The 13,159-nt window shown below is 37.3% G+C and overlaps 1 protein-coding gene and 1 pseudogene across 5 annotated transcripts in view; both read left to right on the forward strand.

Moving 5' to 3' along the window:
- Positions 1-2,481: 2,481 nt before the first annotated feature.
- Positions 2,482-3,325, forward strand: LOC122486445 (annotated as a pseudogene).
- Positions 3,326-5,560: 2,235 nt separating this feature from the next.
- PHF14 (PHD finger protein 14) overlaps positions 5,561-13,159 on the forward strand; it is a 213,954-nt gene continuing 206,355 nt past the window's right edge. For all 5 annotated transcript variants that reach the window (XM_043588972.1, XM_043588974.1, XM_043588973.1 and 2 more), the window contains exons 1-2: positions 5,561-6,119; positions 6,615-6,725. In XM_043588972.1, coding sequence (XP_043444907.1) covers position 6,119; positions 6,615-6,725 — 112 coding nt within the window. In that variant the 5' untranslated portion in view covers positions 5,561-6,118. The remainder of the gene's footprint in view (positions 6,120-6,614; positions 6,726-13,159) is intronic.

Raw genomic sequence — 13,159 nt, forward strand, 5'->3', positions numbered from 1 at the left:
AATTCAGTGGCAAAGCTTGGACTGAAATTCAGGTCTCCATATTTGCTGTTTGCTGTCTTTTGTTTTCCTGTTTGTTCCTCTTTCATATAGAAAGTGTCACATAACACTTTGCTGCTTACTTCACCACCTTTTGTAGGAGTAGTTTGAAGGACCATTTTTACATATAAATCTGATTTATATAATTATTGTTGATGGCACATACAGTCATGTTCAGCTTGATTAGTTGAAGATCATTGTGAACATTAAGAATATGTTTTGACAAAATACTACATTAAGGCTGTCTGTGATTGTAACTATTATGAAATAATTATTCTTATAATATGCATACTAATGCATGAATATCTCGAATTGAACATAGAACAAAACACAAAACATGATGGATTATGTAACACAGGTATTTTAACAAGATGTCATATCATGTGAAGATTCAAATTTGTTAGAGTTAAGGCCAACAGTAATTTACAATGTGTGCCTTTAAGACATAGAGAAAAATATTGTAGATGTTAATGTAGCAGCTCATAAACAATAAAGATTCTTTATGTACAAAAAAATAATAGCAAAGCAATATCCCTTATGAACATAATGCAAAAATACTCAACAAAATACTAGCAAAACTGAATCCAGTAACATATACACCATGAGTAAATGGAATTTATACCAGTAATGTAAGGTTGGTTCAACATATGAAAATCAATCAATGTACTATGCCATACTGATAAAATTACAAAAGTATAAAAAACACATGATTGTTTCAATAGATACAGAGAAAGCATTAAAAAAAACTCAAAACTCTTTCAAAATGAAAACAATCAGTAAACTAGTAACAGAAAATTCTTCCATGTGATAAAGGGCATCTATGAAAACCCACAGCTAACATCAGACTCAATAGTGAAAGACTAAAAGCTTTCTTCCTAAGATCAAGAACAAGACACAGAAGTGCACTCTCACTAATTTAAATTTTTTTTTTTATGTTTATTTTTGAGAGAGAGACAGACAGACAGAGGCTGAGCAGGGGAGGAATAGAGACAGAGGGAGACACAGAATCTGAAGTAGGCTCCAGGCTCTGAGTTGTCAGCACAGAGCCCGATGCAGGGCTCAAACCCATGAACCGTGAGATCATGACCTGAGCTGAAGTCAGACGCTTAACTGACTGAACCGCCCAGGTGCCCCGCACCCTCACTACCTTTATTCAACAGTGTACTGGAGGTTCTATTCAGCCCTAAAATTAGGCAAGAAAAAAAAGAAGTCATGAAAAGAAGAAATAATTTATTTCATGTAATTTCCTGGAAGTTGCACATACCTTTTCTGCTAGCATCCCATTGGCAGAACTTAATTATGTAACCACATATAACTTAGAGAAAGTCAGGTAATGTAGTATCTATTCTTGAAAAACTTGTGTCTGGTCAAAATTTGGGGCTTTTATTTTTGAAGAAAGGTTAATAGGTATTGGACAACAAGTAACAGTTTCTTTCACATTTATTAAATGCAAATCAAAAAAGCAATTTGCTATTTAAATTTTTTTTCTTTCTCTGTTTCTTTCCTTTTCTTCCTTGTCTTTTTTTTTTTCTTTTATCACATGGGTTGCACAGGTTAAAAAGATTGCTAATTTAAGTGCAATGTGGGAGAACCTGGGTGGCTCAGTTGGTTAAGCATCCAACTCTTGATTTTGGCTCAGGTCATGATCTCATGGTTCGTGAGATGTAGCCCCAAGTTGGGCTCTGTGCTGACAGCATGAAGCTTGCTTGGACTTCTGTGTCTCTCTTTCTGTCTGTCTCTGCCCCTCCCCTGCTCAAGCTCCCCACTCCCAAATAAATAAATAAACTTAAAAAATAAAGTAGTATGGTCCTCTGGGTGGGATCTTGGAACAAAAGAGGACATTAGTAGTAAGGCTAGTAAAATCCAAATACATTTTGCAGTTTAATTAATAATATTGTACTAATGTTAATTTCTTAGTTTTATAGATATATAACATGGTGATGCAAGATGTTGACATTAGTGGAAACAGGATGAGAAGTATACACAAACTCAGTATTATTGTTGCATTCTTTCATAAATCTAAAATTACTTAAAAATAAAAAGTTAGGGGTGCCTGGGTGGCTCAGTCAGTTAAGCGTCCAACTTTGGCTCAGGTCATGATCTCACAGTTCGTGAGTTTGAGCCCCATCTTGGGCTCTGTGCTGACAGCTCAGAGCCTGGAGCCTGCTTCAGATCTTGTGTCTCCCTTTCTCTCTGCCCCTCCCCTGCTCATGCTCTGTCTCTCTGTCTCTCTGTCTCTCTCTCTCTCTCAAAAATAAATAATAAAACATTTAAAAAAACTAAAATAAAAAGTGAAAAAAAAAGATTGCTAATACTCAATTGTCAGGGGTTTGGAAAGAATTCTTATGCACTCCTGGTGGTAATATATATTACAGCCTGTTTTTAGAGAGCAATTAAGCATTGTTTATTAAATATGAATGTGTTTATATTTTTTTATTCAGAAAATCTATTTCTGTCAGCAGTGCACGGTGGCAAGATGGTGATGAACATTTCCAAGAAGAGGAAGTCTATGGCAGATGGCATCTTTAAAGCTGAACTGAATGAGTGTCTCACTCAGGAGCTGGCTGAACATGGCTACTCTGGGATTGAGGTCTGAGTTACATTAACCAGGACAGAAATCATTGTCTTGGCCATCAGGGCTCAGAGTGTTTCTGGTGAGAAGTGCTGGTGGATCTGGGAATTGACCCCTTGGTTCAGAAGAGGTTTGATTTCCCTGAGGGCAGTGTAGAGCTTTATGCTGAAAAGGTGGCCACAAGAGATCTGTGTCCCAGTGACCAGGCAAAGTCTCTGCTTCACACATTACTAGGAGGCCTTGCTGTTCAGAGGGCCTGCTGTGGTGTGCTGTGGTTCATCATGAAGACTGGGGCCAAAGGCTGTGAGGTCGTAGTGTCTGGGACACTTGAAGGACGTAGGGCTAAATCCATGATGTTTGTGGATGGCCTAATGATTCACAGTGGGGATCCTGTTAACTACTACATTGACACTGCTGTGTACTGTGTGCTGCTCAGACAGGGTGTACTGGGTATCAAAGTGAAGTTCATGATTCCTTGGGACCCAGATGGTGAGATTGGCCCTAAGAAGCTGGCCCTAAGAAGCCCCTGCCTGATCATGTGAGCATTGTAGAACCCAAAGATGAGATACTGCCTACCACCCGCATCTCAGAACAAAAGGGTGGGAGGCGAGAAAGGCCTGCCATGCTGCAGACAGTACCCACAGCATAACAAGGTTTCCTTGGCAGGTGGATCTGGAATCTGGATTTTGCTCTGTAAAGACCTTTAATAAAATCTTTGAAAAAGAAAAAAACACAAAAACTACAATCTATTTCTTGGAATTCCTCCTATAGAAACTTGAATGCTAGCTTTTGGAGTGTCTTTCCCTTCTTAGATAATTCAGCATAATTCCTCCCAATGAATCTAGGAGGTTGTTAGAGAGTGGAATGTTTGGCTTTCTAACTTCAGAGTTAAAACAATCCTTATTTTTTTATAAAGTAACTTATTATAAAATAAATAAACATTTATTTATTTATTTAGAGAGCATGCAACTACAAGTGAGGGAGAGGCAGAGAGAGAGGGAGAGAGGAAGAGAGAGAGAGAGAGAAAGAGTGAGTCCTAAGCAGGCTCCAAGCTGTCAGCATAGAGCCCGATGCAGGGCTCAATATCATGAACCTTGAGACATGAGCTGAGCTGAAACCTAGAGTCAGACACTTAACTGACTGAGCCACCCAGGCACCTCCGTATGGTTGATGTTTGAAGTAGAATGGAAATTAAGTTCCCAGAGTAGAGCTGGTTAAATAATTAAGTTCCTAGGCTTTTAACTCGAGGAGTAACAGGCCTGAAGGCCAATGGGGAATATGAAGGATACGATGCTACCTCTGGATCTGGAGAAAATGAAGTGTGGGAGGCTGAGTGGCCTCCAGCTGAGAGGGCTGCAGGGTAATTTCCCATTTTAGACAAGGAACTGCATAAATGATCCTTGAAAAGGAAGAGGGATTACTTTGTAGGTTTTAAAATTTTCGAATTTAGTTTGTAAAGCACTGTGGAAACACTTGAGGGGGCACATAGCAGTGGTAGTTTGGGGCAGGGCACTAGAGATTCTTAGAGATTGGAGAAGTTTACACTTTTAGCGGGGATGAGCAACACAGAAAGATGAGGTTGCAATATAATTTGTACAACTACTGTTATGGTGGAATGTCCTGGGGTATTAGAAGTAGTCCAGCTTTTGGTAAATTTAACTAGCCATGCTTTCCTAGCCCTCAGCATTTGTGTATGACTTTTCCTTGGTCTGGAACACCTCCATCTCCTTTTCTCCCTTTCTCAGGCCAGTTCAGGCTATGTTTGGATCTATAACTTACTCCAGGAAGCCTTCCCTGAGTGCTTTCTCTCCTTTTAGCCATGTGTACTTTTTCCCTGGTAGCCTTTCTCACCATACACAGCGAGTTAAGTTCTGGAGGAGAAAAGACAACTGTCTTGTAGAAGGTCCAGCCCCTATGTAATCATACCATAAATTACACGTCTTTATAGTGAATACTATTTTTTTTTCAAGTTTAATATTATAAAATTCAATTCCAGTTTACAAAATAATTCAACATGTTTCTTTAAAGAGTAAGTTCCACTACTAATGATTTGACTCCTACACATTTACTTCCCCATGTTACAAACACTGCCACTCCATGTTTATGTGTGGAATACACCAATGAACTGAATTAACTTCATCCAAATCTTTCTCGGCCCTTGATATATAACCTTTGAAAAATATTAATACTATTCAGATTCTAACATTTTAGTATCATTAAAAAAGTATTTAACCTGTATGTAATATGGCATTTGAAACTGTTGAAGAAATAACAAATCTGTTTGTACATGTTGAGCTGTTCTTATGGGTTTAAAAATTCGTCTCAAAAAATAAATTCCCTAGGCAGATGCAAGGCATTATGTCACGTTCATATGGACACACATCCCTAGGTCATACATGATATACTGGTGAAATGGAATATTTCCCGCTAGATGTATTCTTTTAGTAAAATTGAACTATTTATGTGAAAATAACTGTCCACAGTACACTCGTTGTAATATTAACATAACTAAATCAGTGCTTTTTCCCCCTTGTTACATTTGTGATTTTCAAGGCAGCAAAGTCTAATACAATTCTCACACCTCATTTCCCTCTTAGGGAAAATGAAATTTTCTCAAATTCCAAGATATTTAAAGCGATGCAATTTACAGAAGCAGTAGGTAGAGTGTGGCTCTCGGTATTATTTACGTTTCTTTAGTAGTAGCTTAAGTTAGCAACGTCTCTTTTTACGTCCAGTGTACTCTGAGTAACTCCTTACACGACAAAAGCCAGAAACAAAAATTGCCTCCCAAGGATTCGGGCTGGCGGTGAAACCTCAGGGATTTGTGTAGGAAGAGCGGCGCAGGGTCCGGGAGGGCTCTCGGCTCCCTCTCGTCACTACTCGGCTCGTCTCGGTTTCCTCTCGGTTCTTGCTCGGCTCTGTTCGGCCCCTCCTCCCACGGGGCGGGGGGTTGGGGAGACAGAGAGAGATAGAGACAGAGAGAGACAAGGAGCGCGGCGGCAAGTTCGGCGCATGCGTTCACGTCTGTGGCTGCTATTAGGGCCGTGCTTTGCCGTGTATTTTCACTTCCTTCTCTTCAGAGCTGTATCCGGGTCGTTGCTTTCTCTATTGTCTCAGGCAAACGGCCTCGGACTTTGCGAATTCTGGGTCTTTTGTTGCATCTGGTGCAGGCTAATAAAGTTTTTCTTTCTTTTCTTTTATTTTTTTTCTAACAGTTTTGACGGAGGAAATTTACTGCCCGGGGCTGCTGGGGCCTGAGGGCGCCTCTGACAGGGGAGCCGTGGGAAGGGGCGCGAGCTGCAGGGGCTGGTTCGGCGAGGAGTAGGGGGCGGGGTGGGGGGCGGGAGGGGACCGGGGCCGGTCTAGAGGCGCCCGGGTCCGGTCGCTGCACCGATTTTAAGTAGCATCTTTCGGATTTGTTGCCGCGGTATCAGTCCCGACCTCGGCGCTGCCTGGGCTCTCGAAGCCTCTCCCTAGGTCTCCTCCAAACGACCACCTCACGGATTCCTTAGTAAGTGTGTCGGAGGCCTCCGGCGGGAGAAAGGTGCATTTCAGCCCTTCTAGATAGAAGTCAGGGCCTGTGGGAGCAGGGTGGGGGTGGCAGATTCCTGCGGGAAACTGGACCTTTTTTGGACCTTCCACGTACACGGGAATGAACAGGCTTCTTTTATTACCTGGGCTTTGCGGTTTCTTTGTATTGACTGTTACCATATCTAAGTGAGGGATTATGAACAAGTGGCAGAAACATAACAATGTGCAAGAGGGTCAGTTTCGCTTTTGGCCGGCCTGGGTTCGCCTTTGCCGTACCCCAGGCTGGAGCTGTAGGTGTTGCTGCCCAGCCCTCCGCAGCCCGCGTACCCACCGCGAGCTTCTTACACCATTTGCTGAGAACTGAATTAGACAAAGATTCCCTGCACGAGGTCATCTGTGTCTTCCCTCAGCATCACAGGTGTCTTCTGCCCTTGGTGTGATTATTAATGACGATGTAATGCTTTTCTCTTAACAGTGGATCGCAGCTCCAAGAGGAGGCAGGTGAAGCCTTTGGCAGCTTCTCTGCTAGAAGCTCTCGATTATGATAGTTCAGATGACAGTGATTTTAAAGTTGGAGATGCCTCAGGTAAATGTTTCCTTCTCTCTTCCCTTTTCTCAGCTTCCTGGAATTGGGCTTACTTTCAGAGCCTATTAAAAATCGGTTTTGATTTAAGTGCCAATTTAAAGTTAAAGCACATAAACTTCATTTATTTTGTCCATGTGATTTCCCTAAGGTTCTTTTACTAGAACCTACCGTTGCTTCTGTTTATGTTGATACTCAGATAATTAGCAGGCAGAAAAAAACTTATTCCATTGATTCGAAAGCATTTTCTCTATTCTTTACTCAAAAATGTATTTATGCTTATTTTATGGATAGAGGGAAAAAAATCGGGAAGTATTGCAAAATCAATAAATACCCTGGGAGTATCGTGAGCCATATACAGCCCATGAGCAGGGTTCTTTTCAAATCACTTGACACCCTCTGAGGGGAGTTTTGCTGTTTGTCTGTTAGCTCCCTTACCAGAATAAAATTAGCCAGTGTGAAAAGTTGTACTTCGTGGTAGGTGTTGGACCTTGTGGATTGGGCCTTCCAAACAACTCTGAAGTATAAAGATACATGTTGGCTCATACTTTGTGATTCTAAAAACAGCAAACTTTTTAAAAAGGTCATATATTCACATACTAAATGGAAAACAGAAAAATATGGTTTTCCATGGTATCTTCTGTTTATTGTGCTTCATGTATATAGTTTTAATTGCAGGAATCTGAGAAATGCATACAAATTGTGTTTATTTTATGTGAAAAATACTAATACACCCGAACAATAAAATTATTTTAAATCTGTCCCCTTTTGTTGGAGATTTAAATAAAATGAGAAGTTAAAGCCTTTTCAATTTCATTCCTTTAGTACTTTTAATATATTCTTCCGGAGAGCTTTCTATACTTAGTCCTTTCTCTCTCCTTTCCTCTGGTTTTTCTTTTTTTTTTTTTTTTCTCCTGCTAGGGATGGTAGGAGATGAAATTAGGTTGTGTTGTGTTTCTGATATTACTTTCAATAGCATCAGCAAGTAGAATTTGCATTGTGATTTACTGAGAACATTTTATTTCCATAATCTCATTTAACTTTTATAATAACTTAATGAAGGAGATACTATTTTACAGAAAACAGGCCTGAATTCAAAGAACTTGCATGAGGTCACTTAGGCCATAATGGATATATTTTGACTCCAAAATTTAATAATCTTTTCACTGCTTTGATCCTAAAAGTAAATAGATGTGATTTTAAACTGAAGCTACCTGGATGTTATGACTAATTGAGGTCACTCCCAACAATCAAAAGTTAAGTTTATCTTGCCTTTTAATCTTTGCTTCTCAGCTACTTTCTTTCTCATTTAGTCAATTCACTGATGTTTGGTCCTTCCAAAGAAGGGGAAAAAAAGGGACGGGAGGTAAAATCCAAAACTATTTAAGTTCTCTTGGTGAGAACCTTGGTAGATAAGAATATTTTTGGTTAGAGTGTAGTTTTGGTCAAGGTTGTTGACTGTGACAACAGTCGTTGGGTCTCAGAAGTTATGAGTTATTTGAACACCAATTATGAAAAAACTCTAAAGCCAAATCTCTAAGTGTTCCATAATTGTTTCTGTGACAATAAATCCTCACTTGGTAGGTTTTTTTGTTTTATTGAGATGTAGTCATTTACAGGTATCACTATCACTTGTCTTTACAAAGGTTAAAACAATCTAATGATACAAACTACTTTCTCAAGATAATTTTTGGTATCAAGCTAAATATAGATTCCTGATCTTGTAAATCTTAATCAGAGTTGATGGGAATTATCACTTATGTGTGAAAAATGGGAGGATGAGTTGTTAGGCTGATAATTTTTTTAAAAATCTCTTAAAAACACTAAAAATGTATATACATTCTGTTCCTCTTGTATCATACCTAGTCTGTTCTATTTGTAATTTACTTCTTTGGCTCCTGTGCAGTTCTTATGCTATTGTAAAGGAGATTATAGTAGAAAATGATTTTGTTTAAAGTGGTTAATAGCAATTGAATCTTATTTTCCATTTTTGGTTAAGGTGCATTCGTGTCCCCCATAGCTGAGGTGGTAGCTTACTCTAGATTACTAGTGTTTCCTGTTTGTATCCTTTCTTTGCCTGAGGTAGTTGAACTCCTACAAGAAATAAGACGTAGATTCTTCATTGGTTTTCAGTCATGTTAGAGTTGTGGGATCCCAATCCTATGTATGAGTAGATGAAACTGAGGTGGAGAAATAGCTTACCATCTGTCTGATCAAAGCTTTTAAAAGCAATGTCTAGAAATGACTCGTTGAATGAACTACTGACTCCCTTAGAACTTAATATTAAAATGATTAGATTGGTTGGCCTCCATTTTTATTAATGGGATTCTGTCCATCAATTTCTTTTGCTCTTCATTTTGCATTCAGAAATTCTGGCTAAAAAACTTCATATTTCTGTTTGGCTTTGAGAATATAGACAATTCTGAAAGATTATATTCAATACCTTTGCAGGTAAACATAATTTTATTCATGTAGTTCTCAGTGATAAAATACAAAAAGGTAAATATTGATCAAAAAATGACCTGCCAATCAGATTGGCAAGTGATGTTAATGGCCAAAAGTCCTTTAGAAAAGTACAAACTGAAAATAGATCATCTTTTGTTTTTTCTTTAATGTGAAATTAGAGCTGAATTTCTTTTTTTAAAATACTTTATTTTTAAGTAATCTATACATCCAACATGGGGCTCAAACTCACGACCCCAAGATCAAGAGTCACATTAGAGCTAAATTTCTCATTTTTGGTTGAGGGCAGTCAGTAAATAAATTGTAAAATTAATAAGTTTTAAAACATTAGAATTATGGTGATAACCACCAGAAGAACCATATGTAGACATGTTAAACTGAACCACATAAAATTACCATTTTAGATTATTGGCAGTTTTATCACTTAACCTAGTTAGACTGGTTATATCTGAGACTTGATCCTAGGATTGGGGTTAGGAGAGATTACATTTAGTAATCTGATGTATAAGTGGAATGTTTTTGAAGATGAGTGCTTGTATTCCTTCTAAATAAAACAAAATAGCAGCATTGTTTCCATTAACACACTGGCCAAGGTAGGATGATTAACTTTAGATCTTGGGCCATAGTTAGTTTAGTTAGGACAAATTGCCAGAAAATAATTTACCTGAAGGGTCAGGCTGCTACTTTGCTTTGGTAGTATTTTGCACTTTATCTAATTTAGGCTAATTGGTCAAGATATGTTTATTGATCTTTAGTTTTGTTTAAAAGCACTTTGCTGGATATTATGGTGATTTCACAAAGAAAAGTGATGATATTAGAATAATTAAATCAGTAAAATAACAATGCAAGGCATGATTGATTACTTGTGTAGTTTAAGTCAAGGAGATAGGACTACTTTATCTAGAACAATTCATTGAGGAGATGAGTTGAACTAGAAACTGAAGGAGAAGCAGCCTAGGTGAGGGAAACCTTAAATATTAGAAGTGTGGAGCCTGGAAAATGTCCAGGGGATTGGGGATCTGGATTGAGTAAAAGAATAAAAGAGATGTGCTTGGGAAAATATAATGAGGTTAAATTGAGGCTTTATATTGCTGGACTAGGGTTTCTCAATCTTGGCACTATTAGCATTTTTGTTACATAACTCTTTGTAATGGAGGCTTGTCATGTTTATTGTAGGATGTTTAGCAGCATCTGTTTTCTACTTACTAAATGCCTGTAGTATCTCTTCTTCCTTCCACCGCCATCAGCACCCCTGTCTCTCATGGTGACTATTCATCCATTGCCTCTAGTCATTGCCAAATGTTCTCTGAGGGACAGAATTCAAATTGTTCTTACTTGAGAACCACTGGTCTAAATTTACCCAAAAAATGTTAAATGACACAGATAATGAATAGGAGTTGTGTTGGTTGACTGGTTGACTTTTTAAGAAGGATGTACAGGATTAGTCAAAAATGGCCTCAAGGAGATAACTGAATAACCTGTAGACTGGTGATCTGTCTATTCTGTATTGTGTATATTTATAAATGCTAATCGCTATTGCATTAGATCAATGAAGGGAATAGTTAATTAAGGTTGATGAACAAAGATGATTCTTTACATGGCAAAGCTAAAATAAAACTGAGTCAAATCATACCAATTTTATTGTTTAATATTTATCATGGGGAGAACTTAAGCATTGAATATTGTGAAAGAATTCTTGAAAGTTGTTTTTTTAAATCTGTGTCTGTAAAAAATTGCTTAACTGTCAAATAGCTATTGTTTCGAGAGAGTTTACTATATTGTGTATTTGAGAAAGGTTACTTTTTACTTAACTGAATAGAAAAGAGGGATTTAAATTTTAAAGCTTTTTTCCTAAAAAAAAAAATAAATTTATTGAAGAGTTAGAATTGCTTCTAATGCTAAGTATCTGACTTACGTGATGTATCTGACTTATTTCTCTAGTCTATTATTACCTTTAAAAAAAAAAGATGTAAGAGTGATGGATTTGGAACTTGACAGAGTCATTGTTTGAATTTGTAATAATAGGAAATTTTTCTTTGCAGCCTACAAAAATATAATTATAGACAAAGACTCTGATTTTCTCATTGTTATTTTTGTCAAGCTATGTTTGTAACTAAATATTGTTTATCTCCATCCCTCAAGTGCATATGTACCAAAAAGAAGTGATGACTAATCAGATGTGAAGAAGTTATTTTTCAGAAATCAAAGAAAGATAAAATTTGATATAATCCTGATGCCTGCAGTTGGAGTATGAATAATGTATTGTATTTGGAGAATGAAGGGTTGGGTAAGCTACTAGGTTTTGGATTTGTGGAAAAATTTCAGATTCATCTAATAATATGTTAACATATGTAAAGCATTTAAATCTTTTTTCAAATTGCTTTCTATTCAGACATGATTGTAAAACAAAAACAGAATCAAAGAGTATCAATTTCCCTATACATTTAAAAATAAATGATTGGCATTGGCAACAACAACCAAGACAAAATCATAAAAATTTTTAACATTTTGTAAAATTTACCAAGCAATAGCAAAGTTGGATTGGTCTCAGCTTTTTTTCTTTAATTTTTTAATGTTTATTTATTTATAAACATTATTTTTAATATTTATTTGTCTACCAGAGGTAGACAGAGTGAGAGCAGGGGAGGGGCAGAGAGAGAGGAAGACACAGAATCTGAAGCAGGCTCCAGGCTCTGATCTGTCAGCGCGGAGCCCAAGGTGGGGCTTGAACTCATAAAGGGTGAGATCCTGACCTGAGCCGAAGTCAGATGCTTAACAGACTGAGCCAACCAGCTGCCCCTAGATTGGTCTCAGTTTTGATTAGGTACCCACGTTTGTGCCCCAGTTAATCTTACTTTTGTTATCTGTTGTTGTTTTTATTGGTAAAAATTGTTAGGAATGCTTTTTAGGTATTTCTAAAAAGTATCTCTGTTAATGGGGGCCATCTCTCTTAATTATGGCATTGCTTGCAAGATGTTCCAATTTTCTGTAGTCAGTATGCACAAAGACTCTTTTTTGACTTAGAAGTGTTTAGTTAATTCTGCTTATTATTTATTAGATCCTTATTTAAAAATATCTAGAAATTATTTTACCATAAGTAGTGTTTCATGGTAGGTTGGGTTTAATTATGAGTGGTGTTAAAAAAAAAAATCACAATTTTCTTAACAATTTGCAGAACTGCTGGACTGAAAACAAGTTACCTAGTTGTGGGTGATATTCTTTATTTTTGAAATTCAGGAAGCTCACAAATCCAAAAATGTTTCTTAAGTTTGGTACACACTTGTTTCATGGTAAAACCTAATTGGAACTGATAGTTTATTTGTAGTGTCGCCTTATCGTACTTATCATACTTTTTAATGCAGATACGTATTTCATTATAGGATAGTGCCACAGACCTCACTGGAGATTTTAGTGTAATATATTGTGTATACACCATGTTACCCTTCTAAAATCTGAAAAAAATCAAAATTTTGAAAGACATCTGGCTCCAAAAGTTTCACCTAAGGGATTGTTGACCTACATGGTACTGCCATTGTGTTCTATGTAAGATTATTTAGAGAGGTTCCTCCCCTCACCTGCAACAGTTTTGAATAAGTCTTGGGTTCCTGCATGGTCATCTTGAGATTGACAATTATTTTGTAGGGTCAGCCAGTATCTATTGTATGTTAGTCTTTATTTTTTATGTGATTTAACTTGCAGGATTTTTTTAATCAATCATTTGTAAAGTATTCCTAGGATATTTTAGATACTTGATACTAATTACAACTTTCTTTCTTTTAATGCCCAGTTAATTATAGTGGCTAAGGCTGGTTAACAGAAATTAAAATGGTGTGGAAACATAGACTTTTTTCCACCATTTTTATTACCCTTTTCTTGGTTATATGCTCAAAAAATTTATCACTCTACAGATTTTACTGATGGTGATGACCACGATCTGATTATGACTGGTTGTTTCTTATTTCTTCCTGTTCCTT

This window comes from Prionailurus bengalensis, chromosome A2 (genome assembly GCF_016509475.1).
Source record: "Prionailurus bengalensis isolate Pbe53 chromosome A2, Fcat_Pben_1.1_paternal_pri, whole genome shotgun sequence".
NCBI classification, from domain to species: Eukaryota; Metazoa; Chordata; class Mammalia; order Carnivora; family Felidae; genus Prionailurus; species Prionailurus bengalensis.